The 15,182-nt window shown below is 56.2% G+C and overlaps 1 protein-coding gene across 1 annotated transcript; it reads left to right on the top strand.

Annotated features, from left to right (window-relative positions):
- The first annotated feature begins 7,296 nt into the window (after positions 1-7,296).
- On the top strand, positions 7,297-13,870 carry LOC106835263 (keratin, type II microfibrillar, component 7C). The gene is made up of 9 exons (XM_014847481.3): positions 7,297-7,748; positions 9,496-9,704; positions 10,688-10,748; positions 10,883-10,978; positions 11,579-11,743; positions 11,937-12,062; positions 12,312-12,532; positions 12,847-12,878; positions 13,362-13,870. The coding sequence occupies exons 1-9, from the start codon at positions 7,365-7,367 to the stop codon at positions 13,541-13,543; spliced, it is 1,476 nt and encodes a 491-aa protein (XP_014702967.3). The 5' UTR covers positions 7,297-7,364; the 3' UTR covers positions 13,544-13,870.
- Positions 13,871-15,182: the final 1,312 nt, after the last annotated feature.

Raw genomic sequence — 15,182 nt, 5'->3', positions numbered from 1 at the left:
GTCATCTCCTCTGTTCTTTCCCCCTTGGGGTCCCTCGGGCATCTCAAGCCAATGTGTCCTAGAAAATAGCACAGACAATGGGGTCCTCAGGTACAGGTACCAGTCATTCCCCACGTGGCACCATCGCTGATGAGCAGCACACACTGGGGGCCACTGGGCAGGTCATATCACATTTGGAAGTGAAACCCCATCACACTCAGTGAAGCTGCACCAGGGAACGCGGTCGCTCTTCTGCTGGCTGATGTGAAAATGAGACTACGACACATCAAGGAGAGAGCACCCGCTGCACAGCCAGGAGCTTGGGTTTCTGCCTCCACCTCGGCTGTGAGCTGGCTGCGGGGCGTGACACAGTCACTCACCCTCTCTGAGCTGTTTCCCAGTCTACAGAAGGAGGGGCTGCACGACCCTCAGCCACTGAGTCAACTTCACGTCACGTTCCACGCACTTGAACGCAGCATAAAATCCAGCAATGGACTTTAGAAATATTTCCACACATGCAGAAGTTTTGGGCCAAACTTCAAGTATTTAAATTTTACGAAGTTTAACACCTCCTTCCCTCGCACTTCCAGGTCAGCAAAAGGTTCCTGCCTGTGGATTAGACCGTGTGTGCGGCCTGGACCTGTGAGGGGTGGTGGTCAGGCCCGATGTGTAGCTCTCTGAACCTGGGGAGACTGACATCCTTTTGTGCTCAGCTTTGGGACTTGGCTGACAGTCTGGGACCACAGGAAAAATCCACTGGGTCTCCCAATCCTCACGTGACACCACAATGAACACCTCAGTTTATGAGGCTGTTTAGCAGCTACTTCAGCCTAGAAATCAGAAAAGGCTGGGACTCCCTGCCCCACCAGAGGCAGGAGACTCAGAGCAGTTCCTCCTGAGCCCCTCCTTCTTCCCCGGTGATGTACATGCTCTTCTGACAACCCCACGTCCCAGAGCCCCTGCTCCTGCCTCCCGCTGCCTAGGGTATAACTGCGTCCCTGCCCTTCGTGTCCTGGTTCCAGCCTCTCGTTCTGCCCTGGGCTCTCTGTCCTCTCCCCAGCCCAGTGTGTCTCACTAAGCTCGAAAACATCTTCGAAGCTCCTGCTTCGAAGCACTCACGGACACACGGGGTCCAGAGGGGTGGCCACCCTTACCCTCTTCTGCTCAGACCACACAGGAGGGAGAGTGACCAGTCTGAGTCCTCTCGCTGCTTCCAGTGGGACACTGCTGGCGAGGCAGCACCCAGCAGCCATCAAGGGCATCCAGAGCTCTGAGACCCAGCCCAGTGAGGGACCCTGAGGAAGAGGAGGCTGTGTCTGTCCTGGGGTGGGGGAAGGGTGGAGGGGACATGTGAGGCAGCTGTACCCACAGGCACTGAGTGAGGCTGCTGGGGGACAAGGCGGACACCGTGGGGTGCCCAAAGAGGTGGACAACTGCCAGTGGGCTGACGTGACAGGGGACTCAGCTTGGGGCTCTACTTAAGGACTACTCCCAGGGGTGCCCAGCCTGGCCCATGAGACTGGAGGCAGCTAGCCAACAGCAGGGTGCGGTGGGACGCAGTGACCCCCAGAACGCCCCAACCTCTATGGCTTGGAAGCCTTGCCAGAGAGGAAGAATTTTAGGAGACAAACTGGAAGAAAATTTGGCCCAGAAATGCTCATAATTACCCCTCTCCTTTCTTCTTCCAGGAGCCCATCCAGCAGCATCACACCTGCATGACGTGCAACCCATTTCACAGACCAAAACCCTGAGTCACAGCTCTGCTGCGGGGGTGCTGTAGAAAAGATGCTCCTGGACCACCCAGACTGCCGCGCTGTTCCCACTAGAGGGCACCCTCTCCCGGCTGCAGAGGGCACCCAACGCCATCATCTGGAAAAGCCCTTTTCCTCCAGGAAGCCTTCCTGGGTTGATGGACAAAAAATATGGCTCCCCTGGCTCTTGCCTGTCTGGATTTTTGACTGGCCCAGAGGTGGATCTTCCTGGGGAGCCTGCAGCCGCCACCCCCACATGTGAAGTCCCTAACAGATGTTGTGTACAAGGCTTCCCTCCTCTGGTTGGTCCAACCTGTCTTGAGAGCTTTAGCTCCCTAAAAATCTGCTTCTGAGGCGCATTTCCCCAGGCACCCAAGGCTCTCTGGAAGATACCCAAGGGCTTCTCAGCCCAGTCGTCAGGTTGCCCCAGAGAAGCTCTCTAGCTCATGTCGTAGCTTCCTCTCACTTCCTTATTTTATTTGGCTTTTCTCCCGGGCAGAGAGTTGAGCCCACCACGCTCTCCAGTTCTTGGCCCAGTGTCTCATCAGCCCACAGAAGCCTCCTCTCTGTTGTATTCATCTGTCTGCTTCGTTTCTCATCCCTGCTCTCACTCTCCTCCCCAAGGCACCCTCTGTAATGCGTGTGATGTTGTCCCCAAATATGTCCACATGGCTGTAAAGTAGGTAGCAGTGCTTTCTGAGCGTGTTACTTTTATTCACATTAATGGTTTTGACCTTTTTTTTAACTCAACACTATGTTGCTTGTAAGCACACTAACTTTGTTGCTTCTAACGTCTGCCTTCTGTTCCATGGTATATTACATTCCAAAGCATTGATCATCCTTCGCTTATCTCTGTCCAGCGGATGGTCATCTAGGTTGCCTGCAACTTCCTTCTGCCATAAATCATTTCACAGTGAGTTGTCTTGTCCTTGCATGAGAACTGCTCTCAGATGTGGGCTGGGCTTCTCTCAGGGGTGGGCTTGCTGGGCCATAGGTTTTACACACACCTAAATTCACTGCATAACGCTATGGTGCTTTCCAGAATGCCTGCATCAGCCCACACTCCCACACCCGTGCACAAGGGCTCCCATCCTCCCATGATTCCCCCGTAGTTGGTAGCACCCCCCTTTCTAATCCTTGCCTTCAGGAGGATAGAAAGACACCTACTGGCTCCGCCTGCATCTTTCTGAGGACTGGCGAGCGTCAGCCTCTCTTCATGCACTTGTTAGCCGTGGGTCTCTCCCCTTGGGAACTGTCTGTGAAGACTTTGGCCAGCTTTCCACTGGGTGTCCTGCTTTCACCTGTTATTCTGTAGGAGTTCCTTACATATTGTAGATGTCAAGCTTTCCCAGGCTATCAACTGTCTGTTGATTTTTTCTATGTAGTCTTTCAGTGAACTGGAATTCTTAATTTTGATGTGGTCGTCTCAATTTTTTCACCTTGTGGTTTTGATTTTTAAGGCGTAAGTGTTTCCCATCGCTAAATTACAAGGGTATTCTCTTACGTATTCTTCCCTTTGCTTCCTAGTTTTATCTTTCATGTCCAGGGCTTCCTTTCATCTGAGGTCGTCCACGCTATACGGTATAAGCTGGACTCCAGCTGTATGCTTTCCATACCGCGAGTCTGTTTGTACAAATCTCACCAACCAAATAAATGGCCCTTTGCTTGATATCTCCTTCATCAAATACCAAGCTTGCCTTATACGAAGGGGCCTGTTTTGAGCTCTCTATTATGTTCCAGTGTCCCCGTTACCTGTCCCTGCACACGTACTATATTTTTTGATGACTATGGCTCTCTAATCCTCAGACATCTTCTGTTTTCCTTTTTCATAACTGACTTTACTATAAATGGACTTTTTATTTTTTCATATAAATTTTAGATTCATTTTGTCAAGTCCCTCAAAAGAAATCCAGCTGGAATTTTTACTGGGTTTGCATTGTACTTATAAATTAATTTGGAGGGAATTTACATCTTTAGAATATTAGGTCAAATTATTCCTGAATATGACATCATTCCACTGATACCAGATTTTCTTGTGTGTTTTTCGTAATAGAGTCTTACATTGTTCTCCATAATGATCTTGCAAATACTTTGTTGCTATTGTACTTTCTTTTCTTTCTTCTTCTCCCCAAAGCCCCCCCAGTACATAGTTGTATATTCTAGTTGTGAGTGCCTCTAGTTGTGGTATGTGGGATGCTGCCTTAGCGTGGCCTGATGAGCGGTGCCATGTCCGTGCCCAGGATCCGAACTTGTGAAACCCTGGACCACTGAAGAGGAGCACGTGAACTTAACCACTCGGCCACTTCACTGTTTTTATCACTCTGAGGAATGGTATCTTTCTTTTTCTATTTACTTTCTAATTAGTTGTCACTAAGACAGAAAAATGCTTTTGATTTTTGTAAGTGGACCTTGTAACTAGCAGCAAAGCCCAGATCATCTTATTATCTCTACAGCTTATCAGTTGATTTTGTGGGGTTTGCCATGTGGCTGATCCCATTGTCTGCAGATAACACCAGTTCTCTCTCTTCTAATCCTTACACGTTTCCCTTCTCGGTCAGGAATTCCAGTATACTGAGCATGGCGAGAGTGGGCGTCCTCGCCTGGCATGTGCATCGCAGAGTCCTTTATCAAAAAAACCATTAAGAGAGGACAAAAAAATTAGAAGGCCCATGAATATCAAGGCAAGAAGAAATGACGAAAGTCAGAGCATTGGTGGGTCAGAAGCCAGGCAGACAGGCAGTTGGACACCTGAAAACCACACAAGGAGGAATGAGGCCAGGTGGTGGTCCAATCCCCGGGAGGCAGGCAGAAAGCACAGGACCACAGACAGGGCAAGCAGTCATGCAGGAAGGAGTCAACCCTCGAGCCCACACAGGCCAGCTGTGTGCAGGGCAGGCACAGGGCACAGGCCTTGGCCACTGACCCAGCCTGGACCTCGGCCAGAGCTTTTATAGCCCTCAATGAGGGCAGGAACCTTCAGCCTGGAGCCCGGGTGGAAGGAAGCAGCTGTCAGCTGCCACTGTCCCTTTGTCAGCTTCCTTTCTGGCTAAGTCTGTTTTCAAGGGGTTCACCCGGTCTGCAATTCTCTTTGTTCTGGGCCATTTACAAACAACTGCTCTGAGTAAGGCTTTCAGAGGTGGCCAGGATCGCCTTGTAAAGCCGCTGGGCTGTTTCTGCTCACGCAATGGTGGCACCTCCCAGCACGTGCACCACAAGGCACAGATCACGTTCACAGTCCACAGGAAAGGACACTGGACTAAGGCAGCTTGTTTGGGTACGCTGGGATGTGGCAGCCCTGGGCTTCAAACCAGGCCTTTTTATCCCCAGAGTCCGCTCTGCCATCATCTCCAATCAGGACAGGGGCCAGGGCACACTCCTGACTCCCCCAACCCAATGAGGCCAGTGTGTCTACACCGAGACCCCAAGTGAAGCATCCGACTCGATCCCGTGCCCGCTGCGTGGAGACAGATGAGCAGAGTCAGAGGACGGAGCTGCAACTACCAGCACAGTGACAGAGATGCCTCACGGAAGACACACCACCTTGCAATCCTCAGCATTTTATCAAGAAATAAATCTCACATGATCACTGGACATCATTGAGGACCTTCTGGGTGCTCACCAGTTCCAGCCGAGATGAGAGGAGACAACAGTCTGGTTCTTTCTCAATTGTCTGGCAGATGTCTGACCCCACAAATGCTTAGCGTGAAATTACCAACTAGCCGCGTCTGCCACACAAGTGCCCCCAAAATACCACCGGCCGTTGAGCTGGAATGAGCCACCCCCAGACCCCCAGGCCTTGCCTTCTAGTGTCTCGCACACAGAAGCCCTTAAACCACATCCCACACCCCGGAGTTCCCACCCCAGACACAAGAGAGTGTGGAAATCTACCCACGGGACCCAAGAGGTGGGGCTGGGAGGGTCCTGTTTTTAGGACCCAGGCAGATGCTGCTCAGCCCCCTGACCGATTTCCATGGCATCATCACCTGCCCTCGCGGGAAGGATGGGCCTCCCCTCACTCTGGGCTGTAACTGGCCCACTTAGCCTGAGAGGGAGCAGGGAGGGCAAAAGGCCAGGCCCTCACAGGAGGTGTGGAGGGCTATTTTTAGCCCAGACTGGGTCAGCATTTGGTTGTGGCTGGACAGGAAACAGGTCCGTCAGAGGAGTCATCCCCAAGTACAAAGGCGGTCAAGAGACACGCGCCTGGAAGAGTTTATGGGCTCAGATCCTCGGTTAGGGGAGCCTCCCGGCTCGGTCCCACTGTCCACCCATCCAAGTCATCACCAGCCCTAGCCCGAAGGGAAGAGGGGGCAAAGTAAGGGAGCTTGGCTTTCAGGACAGCCACAGGACCCCCACCTCCTCTCGCCCTGTGGGTCCTCTCAGAGGAGGAAGGGATGCCATTTCTGGACCCTGGTGGCCACCCCACATCTCCGGCACCTTTCATCCTTCCTGGTATACACACCGATACTCACTGTCCAGTTTCTCTGCTGGGAACTCAAAAAACCACACCCCACATCAGACCCCATCTAAGCCGGGACCTCGCCGGGCCCTCCCTCTGCCTGTGGCTTCTCCCTCTTCCCCACTGGCCAAACGTTGGCACCCCCATGTGCACGCCACCCTCTCCCGCCTCCAAACACCTCGGGTCTCTGCTGGATTCTCAGAACCTCGCAAGTGTCTAGTGCATATTTGGAACTCAATAAGCATTTAATGAGTGAATGAGAGAATGAGATACTCCACAGTCTAGTCTCCGAATCAGAGCTGGACTCCTTTCTCGTCTCCTCCTAACCCTATCCCCACCCCACCTCAGTCCTCCTTAAGACCCCCTCCAAGAAGCCTTCCCTGATTAACCCCTGTAGCTCTAGGCTGTTCCACACTCGCACTCCTGCCCCCTATTCCACCAGCAATGAGGCCCAGAACTCTAAAGAACAACCCTGATTCCCTCCTGAGCTCTCTGACTCAGTTCCTCCCGTGTCCCCGTTGGTGTCCCATGGCTTCGGTCTTCCATGCTCCCTCCCAGTCCCCACCCCCACCCCATCCCTGACTAGGCTCTGGGTAGGAGCAGGTTAGGAGAGGCTGATATTGACAGTGAAGAAAGGGACATGCTCTAGAGAGAAGAGGAAGGCAAAGAAGCCTAGAAGGCCTGTGTCATTTGGGACACAGCCCCCTCCTTGGGACAGGCCGGCCACTCCACCCCGAGGTCAGGTCACAGGTCCAGGGCGCATAGCCCAGCTGTGCCCCTGGGATGTGGCGGGCAGGCGCCATCCCCAGTCACTGCACCCGCTGCCTGCACTCAGAGCCTGGAGTCCAACCAGTGCTCCCAGGAGCCCTTCTCCTTCCCCACTTCCAGCAGCAATGGGACGGAGAGAGGCGAGAGGAAGCCCGTAAAGGTCTTTGAAGATGAAACAGGCCTGTGGCCACAGATTGTTGACACAGCCAAACTGAAAAGGCAAGCGGGTCAGCTCCTAAGAGGCCGGGTGATGCCAAGCCAATAAAATGCGGCTATTGTCTCTTTGCCACCCCTTTTAACGCCAGCTGTCCCTGGTGCATAAAAGGGCCCGCCACAGCCCAGGGAGCACAGGCTTTGGGCACAGTTCTCTGCCAGCTTCTCCACTCTTCAGACACTTCCCTTCCTCCAGCATGACCTGTGGCTTCAGCTCCGTGGGCTGTGGATTCGGCCCCAGGACCTTCAGCTGCGCCTCGGCCTGCGGGCCCCGGCCCGGCCGCTGCTGCATCACCGCCGCCCCCTACCGCGGCATCTCCTGCTACCGCGGACTCGCCGGCGGCTTCGGCAGCCGCAGCGTCTGCGGGGGCTTCCGCGCCGGCTCCTGCGGCCACAGCTTCGGATACCGCTCTGGCGGCGTGTGCGGACCCAGCCCACCCTGCATCACCACCGTGTCGGTCAACGAGAGCCTCCTGGCGCCCCTCAACCTGGAGATCGACCCCAACGCGCAGTGCGTGAAGCATGAGGAGAAGGAGCAGATCAAGTGCCTCAACAACAGGTTTGCTGCCTTCATCGACAAGGTGGGTGTCCTTGATCATGCCTTTCCTGAACCTTCCCTTCCTGGGCTACTCACTGAAGGGGTAGTCAGGGCCAGGAGGGATGTGGTCCAGGTGAGCTTCGAGTCTGATGGAGGAGATGGACACACATCCAGGGCACAGACAGACATAGAGACATAGGGCAGGGGTTCCTGGTCTGATAACACTGTTATTATATACAACCTCGACAAGGCAGGTGTCCTTGAACACACCCTTCCTGAACCCCACCCATGCTCAGCACTCAGGCTGGGTACCAAGAGGGGAGTCAAAGGTGGGCACTTGCCCATAGAGCATCCCAGTCCAAAGGGAGAGACGGTCCTACCTCTAGGACACAGAAAGACATGAAAAGGACCAGAAGCTTCAGCCTGATAAGGGAGACAAACTGAAAACACAGAAGCAGAACTAGGGCCCAAGACTTGAGTGCTGAGAGATAGCATCTCCTCATGAGCAAAGGGCCACTGTGTGGGTGTTCAGTGCATCTGAAGCCAAATAGCTGCTTAGACGGCACGGAGATCCTCCCCACGTCAGGGGCAGGGCTAGTGGGTGTGATACTGGAAGATGGCCTGGAGGGAACCTCGTGGATCTGAGCAGGGGCCAGAATGGTTTGTTTAAGCCCCTGTGCCTGGGGCTCAGGGTCCAGGGGTGAGAAACAGACACAGGCCCCATTCTCCTGGGTCTCATGGGGAGGCAGGCAGGACGCATTCCTGGACACGGTTGGAACCATCCACAGATGTCAGTGTCCAGCTCAAGTCCGCAGCATCTTCTCCACTGAATCCAAGCGAGCACGAGGTGGTGGTGGTTCGAGAAGCCGGGGGAAGAAGGCTCCCCTGGGAAGCAGTCCTGAGCCCGGGGAGGGCTCTCCAGAGCCAGCCTTGAGAGAAGTCACGCTAGAGAGAGATCCACCAGGAAGGACCAAGAAAATCCGGAACTCCTCACAGCATGAGAGACCGAGGATAGCACAAGAAAGGACTTACCAGGGGTGCGGCAAAGGTTTCAGACAAAGGGATTGCAGTGGGGAAGGGCCACCCTTGTGACAGGAAGGTGGATGTGAGCTTTTCCTTGGACCCAGCAGTCCGTAATTACCACAGTGAAAGAAGGAGCCCCTGCAGGGCAGAAGGTCAGTTTCTTCCTCTCCCTTGGCAGGAGCCTCCCTGGGCCTTCGATTGCTCATCCGTAGCATGAGGGGTCAGAGCACAGCACATCTTGCACTGATGTCCCAGCTGACCATTATTCTAAGCACATTGTAGGATTTCAATGATTGGCACATATTAGTTTTTGACTTCTACAGTCCGCCTTTCTGAAAGGGCCCACCTGCGCATTTGCGCACTGACAGTCACACCTGACGGCATCACAGCTCTTCAACGTGCCGCAGCCTCTGCATAGCAGGGCTCACTAAACGCACATCGGGGCGGGCGCTCTGCCGGGGATTTAAGTGCTGTGCAAGGACACGTCACCAACCCGCGGCAGCAGAGCCTGGGCTCGGCATGGTTTAGCTTTCCATGTCACCAGCTAAATTGCCTTTGAAGAGACTGAAGTTAGCTCTCAGGAAGGACTGCCAGGGGGTGAGCTGACTAAACCCCCATGTGGTTTTGAGAGAGATGACATAACCCCTGCCGGGGGGGTCGTGGGGGGGACTCTGGGTCAGACACCCGGGGGCCTGCAGGTCCTGGTGTGGGGACCCCCCTCTTGATCCTGCAACAAGGGATTCTCAGGCTCCCCCTCTGGGTGGCAGGTGCGCTTCCTGGAGCAGCAGAACAAGCTGCTGGAGACCAAGTGGCAGTTCTACCAGAACCGCAAGTGCTGCGACAGCAACCTGGAGCCGCTGTTTGAGGGCTACATCGAGACGCTACGGCGGGAGGCCGAGTGCGTGGAGGCCGACAGCGGAAGGTTGGCCTCGGAGCTCAACCACGTGCAGGAGGTGCTGGAGGGCTACAAGAAGAGGTGAGCGCGGGAAGCCGCCAGCCCAAGAAAGGGCTCGAAGGCAGCTCCCAGCACAGGACAGTGTCCCGCTCTGTGGCCGGGTGTCTGCCTGAGGATGGACCTGCACTCCTGCCCCGCCTCCAGGCCCCTGGGTCCTGGGGGAGCACCGTGGCCCCTGGGGGATGGAGTTCACCTGGTCTTCCCACCAGCAGGTCAAGGAATGGCTGTTCTCTCCCTTTTGCCATCCCCAAGACCCTTCTCTTAGGACCCCAGAAAAATTAATATTCCCTGGTCCTTGAGTCTAGCCCTCGATGCCCTGACCGTTCTTCTGAAGTTTACTCCTTTTCTCAACTAACACTTTCTGAGCGCCTGCCAGGTGCCAGCCAGACCCCAGCTGGGTGCCATGGGCAGAGGCAAGTGGTAGACACAGTGCCTGTCCACGTGGGGCTGCTAGGCTGCAGGGAGGCTGGCGTGGCATTGTCACAGACAGAAACCTTCAGCTACGAAGTGTGACGCGTGACACGAGGGTGCGCACTGGGTTACGCTGGGACCCATAAGGGACTCTGGTCCCGAGGGGGCCGCTGCCTTCAGGAGCGAGCTCAGCCAAGGCCTTCCCAGGCCACTTTCCTCGGGCTCTGAGCAGGCCAGCCCACAGAGCAAGGGGAAGGGCCGGGCTGGCCTCCTCTTGGCTAAGCCCAGGAGGGGAATGACAGAGAGGGGTCCCACTACCTGTAGCCAAGCCAGGGCCAGGCGGAGGGGTCAATGGAAAGGAGAACGGAGACCTAGGTGAGAAAAACAGCCACCGCCTGTGTCCCAACCACGCACACAGTTTCCAGATTCTGCCCTCCGGCCCCACTGAAAAGCTGAGCTGATGGAGAGCGGGGCTTCTTCCTGGTTCTGCCCCATTTCTTTTGGAGGCGGCGGGACAAGCAGGGGGAGGTCTAGGAATCAGCTTCACGGCGCAGTTAGAGCTGCTCGGACGGTCCTGTTCTCGTGCCCCTCAGGTATGAAGAGGAAGTTACGCTTCGGGCCACAGCAGAGAATGAGTTCGTGTCTCTAAAGCAGGTGAGTGCCTGAGCCAAGCCCCGCCCTGAGCCCCCGGCCACCGTCCTCCTGTCCTTTCTGCCCTGGTGCGGGGCAGCCAGGCCCTCGGAGCGCCCTGAGGGGAGCCGGCCTCACGACCCTTGAACCCCACACAGGACGTGGACTGCGCCTACCTCCGCAAGTCGGACCTGGAGGCCAACGCGGAGGCACTGACCCAGGAGATCGACTTCCTGCGGCGACTGTACGAGGAGGTGAGGGGGGCTCTCGGCCGTGGTGGGCATCCTCGACCCCTGCCCAGACCCCCGCAGACCTGCGGACATGAGAACCCAGGCTTGCGGCTGGGGGGCGGAGGGGAGCAAGGACGGGAAAAAGGGAGGCAGAGGAATGGAGAGGCAAAAACAGACAGAATTAGCAGGGGGCAAGAGAGGGCGGCCCCTAGGACAGCTGCACCTCGGGAAGCCAAGCCTGGGCCACACGCAGCCCCACAGCCTCAGCACCTTCTTTCTGGCCGCCAATGGCCTTCCTTTATGGGCTTGGTCTCAGAGAATGGACAATGACTGGACACCGGGCCTGGGCCCTGAGGAAGCATCACCACATCCTGGCTGAGGCCAGGTTCACACGGACCTGAACCGTCCCAGAAGTCAGCATTTGAGAAGTGGTTGTATTTTCCCCTAAAAGGGAATTCTTGTCTGTACAGAAAGTTATGCAATTCCATCAGAGGATTTTCTGCTCCAGTCATGAGACTCAGGCTCTAGATGAGCCAAAGAGATGATAGGCATCGGCACTGGCAGGTGAGGAAAAGTCCAGATAACTTGGCTGTTCTGCCTCTTCCCCAACCCCTGCCCCTCCAGGAGATCCGTGTTCTCCAATCCCACATCTCAGACACCTCGGTCATCGTCAAGATGGACAACAGCCGGGAACTGAACATGGACTGCATCCTGGCCGAGATCAAGGCTCAGTATGATGACATCGCCAACCGCAGCCGGGCTGAGGCAGAGTCCTGGTACCGCAGCAAGGTGAGTGGCACGGAGCTCCTGCCTCCTGACATGGCCGTGGGAGGGATGTGAGGTGTATATTAGCAAGGCAGGGCAGGGCTGCCACGTATAGTTGCACAGGTTGAGCACTGTACAACGTGCATATCATCACTGGTGTCCTGAATGGGCGGGATGTCCCATCCTGAGCCTCAGGCGCCTCTCTGCCTCCCCCCAGTGTGAGGAGATAAAGGCCACGGTGGTCCGGCACGGGGAGACCCTGCGCCGCACCAAGGAGGAGATCAACGAGCTGAACCGCATGATCCAAAGGCTGACCGCCGAGGTCGAGAATGCCAAGTGCCAGGTAATGCTCGTTTGGGGCCTACCCGGGTCCCACAGGCAGTGTGTGCCCCATGTGGATCTCGCCATTCACCCCCCAGCCCATGTGCACGACCAGGGTACGTGGTTGTGGTCACTCAGGGAGACCCAGGGGATAAGGGTGAGAGGGCTGTTCCGGGGTGTTCCCAGGCGGGCGGGAGTCCTGGACACATGCAGGAAATGGACAGAGAGACCCAGGGACCACAACCCACCCTGTTCTCTTCTGGGTCCCCAGAACTCCAAGCTGGAGGCGGCCGTGAGCCAGGCTGAGCAGCAGGGCGAGGCAGCCCTCAGCGACGCCAAGTGCAAGCTGGCCGGGCTGGAGGAGGCCCTGCAGAAGGCCAAGCAGGACATGGCCTGCCTGCTCAGGGAGTACCAGGAGGTGATGAACGCCAAGCTGGGCCTGGACATCGAGATCGCCACCTACAGGCGCCTGCTGGAGGGCGAGGAGCAGAGGTGAGGCCCAACCCAGCTGCCCCAAGGATTCCATTCGCACAGATCCGCCCACCTTCGATTCCTGCATACTCTAGCCACAGTCTCAGCAGCCAGCTGAGGGGCAAATGAGAGCTGAAATCCAGCCCAGGCTCTGCTTGCCAAATCGTATGCCCTGGCGTGGCAGCAATTGCCAGAAAGGCACTTTCTAAGTTACACAAGGGCACAAATATAGGCCAGAAATAGCCCTGAGATGACCCATTCCCCACCTAGGGGAAATGCGAGGATCTCATGCTGACCTCTTTTCTCTTCCCTTTTCTCGCCCCTTCTCCACTCAGGCTCTGTGAAGGTGTTGGATCTGTGAATGTCTGTAAGTATCCTGAGCCCTGAAAAGGAACATTTTAAGTTGGGCAACAAGAATCTCCTGGCTCTGAGTGTATAGTGTTTTCAAGAATTCCTCCAGGAAATGGGAGGAGGTCGGTCATGCAGCAGGAGAGGCTGAGGTTAGCTTGCGGGAGAACTTCACAGCGTGAACGGGGTTGGACAAGGGACAGAATACTATGTCACTGCAGGAAGGAACCCCAACATCAGCACGACCCCCACCTTGTGTAGGTGAGGAAGCTGAGGCCCAGAGAGAGGAAGGGACTTGCCCAAGGTCACAGAGCAGAACCAGGCCAGAACCCAGGGCCCCTGGCTCCCAGGCTGAGGATCCTTCCACGCCTTCAGAACTAGAACTGAAGGCCCTTTGTGTCCTTGCCTGGAGGGCTGGACAGATCAGAGAAGCCAAAGGAAGGTGGCCAAATGGGGTGACCACAACCAGCCAGGCCTCCTGACCCTGCCCTTGCTCCCACAGGTGTCAGCAGCTCCCGGGGCGGGGTCGTCTGCGGGGACCTCTGCGTATCGGGCTCCCGGCCCGTGACAGGCAGCGTCTGCAGCGCCCCCTGCACTGGGAACCTGGCGGTGAGCACCGGCCTGTGTGCCCCCTGCGGCCCACTCAACACCACTGCCGGATCCTGTGGCCTGGGGAGGTTTTAGGTGGCCCCAAGAGAGCCAGAGAGACCCTCTTGCCTGCCAGATGTGCCACTGCCACCACCCCCAAGCTGAGAACAGTGGCACCTCAGCAGCCTTTCCCCGTGTTCTGAGAATACACCATGCAGCTCCCTCCCATCAGCTGTTCCTCTGCTCATCGTGTCCTCCTGGACGGGGCTGCTGCCTGGGAATGGACCCTCGCTTCCACCGTTGTGGCCTCTGGGCCCCCCCACGGAGAAGGGCTCTCCGTACCTGGAGGAGCGCTGCTGGACTGCCCCCCGACTCTCTGGCCTCTGGTCTCCCGTTTGTTCAATAAACTGGGGGACCCACTTCTGTGCTGTGATGTCTTGCTTTCTTGGAGTGAGCCCATGTCCGCCCACTGGGGAGCACCCCAGCCCAGCTAGATGGCCTGAGGACAGGGGTCATTCTGGGATGTCCTCAACCTGAACCCCTGCAGGGCCTGTCCCCAAAGAGCACCATCCTCCCCCAGCCAGGCAGTGTTGACTCTGCTCACAGCACCTTCCGCCTGGGTCACCTGTGTCAGTCTGGGTGGTTTTGGGCTTGTTCCTCTGGCTGGTTCTGAAGGGAACCAGAGGAGGCCACGGGATCTGCTGGAAGGCAGGATGAGTGTGTGTGTGTGTGCGTGTGTGTGTGTGTGTGTGTGGCTTTAGCCTCCTTCCCCCACACAAGCCCAGCTTTCTTGTCACACCTTCACTCTGCCCGCCCCCCCCCACACACACACACACGTGCCACAGCAGCAACTGCCACAAGTGCCAACAGCCACCTTGGGTGGCCACCGTGTGTCCATCTGGACCCCACCCCACCACCACCACTGCTGCCCATCAAGCAAGGGGCCCTTGACACCCACCCCTTGTCCATCCTTCTCTCCCCTACACACACCTCTTCAGCACCCCGGACAGCCCCCTCGAAAGCCGTGGGGCTAATAAGAGGATGCCATCGATGACTCCTCACACCCTGCCTCATCCCCAGACACCTCAGAGCTTCAATCCCAAGGCCAGGATGGCCCCTCTGTCCCCTGCATGGCCTGACCTCTCCTGTCCTCTGTTCAGGAAGAGTCTGGGAGCTCCTGGGAGGGAGTCCTTGAGAAACCCTGAACCCCATTCTGGAAGAACCAGGCCTGGAACCTCCCCTCCTCGGGCCCCAGCCACCTTCTGCACAGTCCTGTCTTCTTTCCTCTCTTTGCCCCAGGCCAACCCCAGCCCCAGTGGACACCCTCCCTCCAGGCCCTGACCTTTCCCACCACCTCACCACGCCACCTAGGAGGGCCTGACACAGAACACAAACACGGGTTCATTTACCTGAAACACAGCAGAGCCAACCATGGAAAAGGTCAGGCTGGTAGCAAGGAAAGAGGTTTATTATTGAAAGGCAGCCTGATAAGGAGACAGGAGCTAAAACTCAAACCCACCCGCCCTAAGGAAAAAAGTTGGGGGTTTTGTCTAGGGTTTGGGGTAGGACAGTGAGTAGGAGGGCGTTGGAGGTTAAAGTTTGAAAAGTCCTCTACACAGGCACGACTGTCTTTCATATTTCTTCATAGATCACATGTGCAAATTCAGGGGGGTTATGTGTTGCACATGGTGGATTTTTAGTCTGTGACGCCTAAAGGTTACAATTGGCTGTTCTA

This window comes from Equus asinus, chromosome 22 (assembly GCF_041296235.1).
Source record: "Equus asinus isolate D_3611 breed Donkey chromosome 22, EquAss-T2T_v2, whole genome shotgun sequence".
Classification (NCBI taxonomy): domain Eukaryota; kingdom Metazoa; phylum Chordata; class Mammalia; order Perissodactyla; family Equidae; genus Equus; species Equus asinus.
The sequence above is the reverse complement of the archived record's forward strand: the minus strand, read 5'-3'. Positions and strand labels throughout refer to the sequence as shown.

What these genes read in the sequence shown, in the direction of transcription:
- LOC106835263 (XM_014847481.3), top strand. Translation starts at nt 7,365, where the DNA reads ATGACCTGTGGCTTCAGCTCCGTGGGCTGTGGATTCGGCCCCAGGACC. An exon ending in CTGGAGGGCTACAAGAAGAG is followed by an intron (nt 9,705 to 10,687) that starts GTGAGCGCGGGA and finishes CGTGCCCCTCAG; the next exon opens with GTATGAAGAGGAAGTTACGC. An exon ending in AGTCCTGGTACCGCAGCAAG is followed by an intron (nt 11,744 to 11,936) that starts GTGAGTGGCACG and finishes GCCTCCCCCCAG; the next exon opens with TGTGAGGAGATAAAGGCCAC.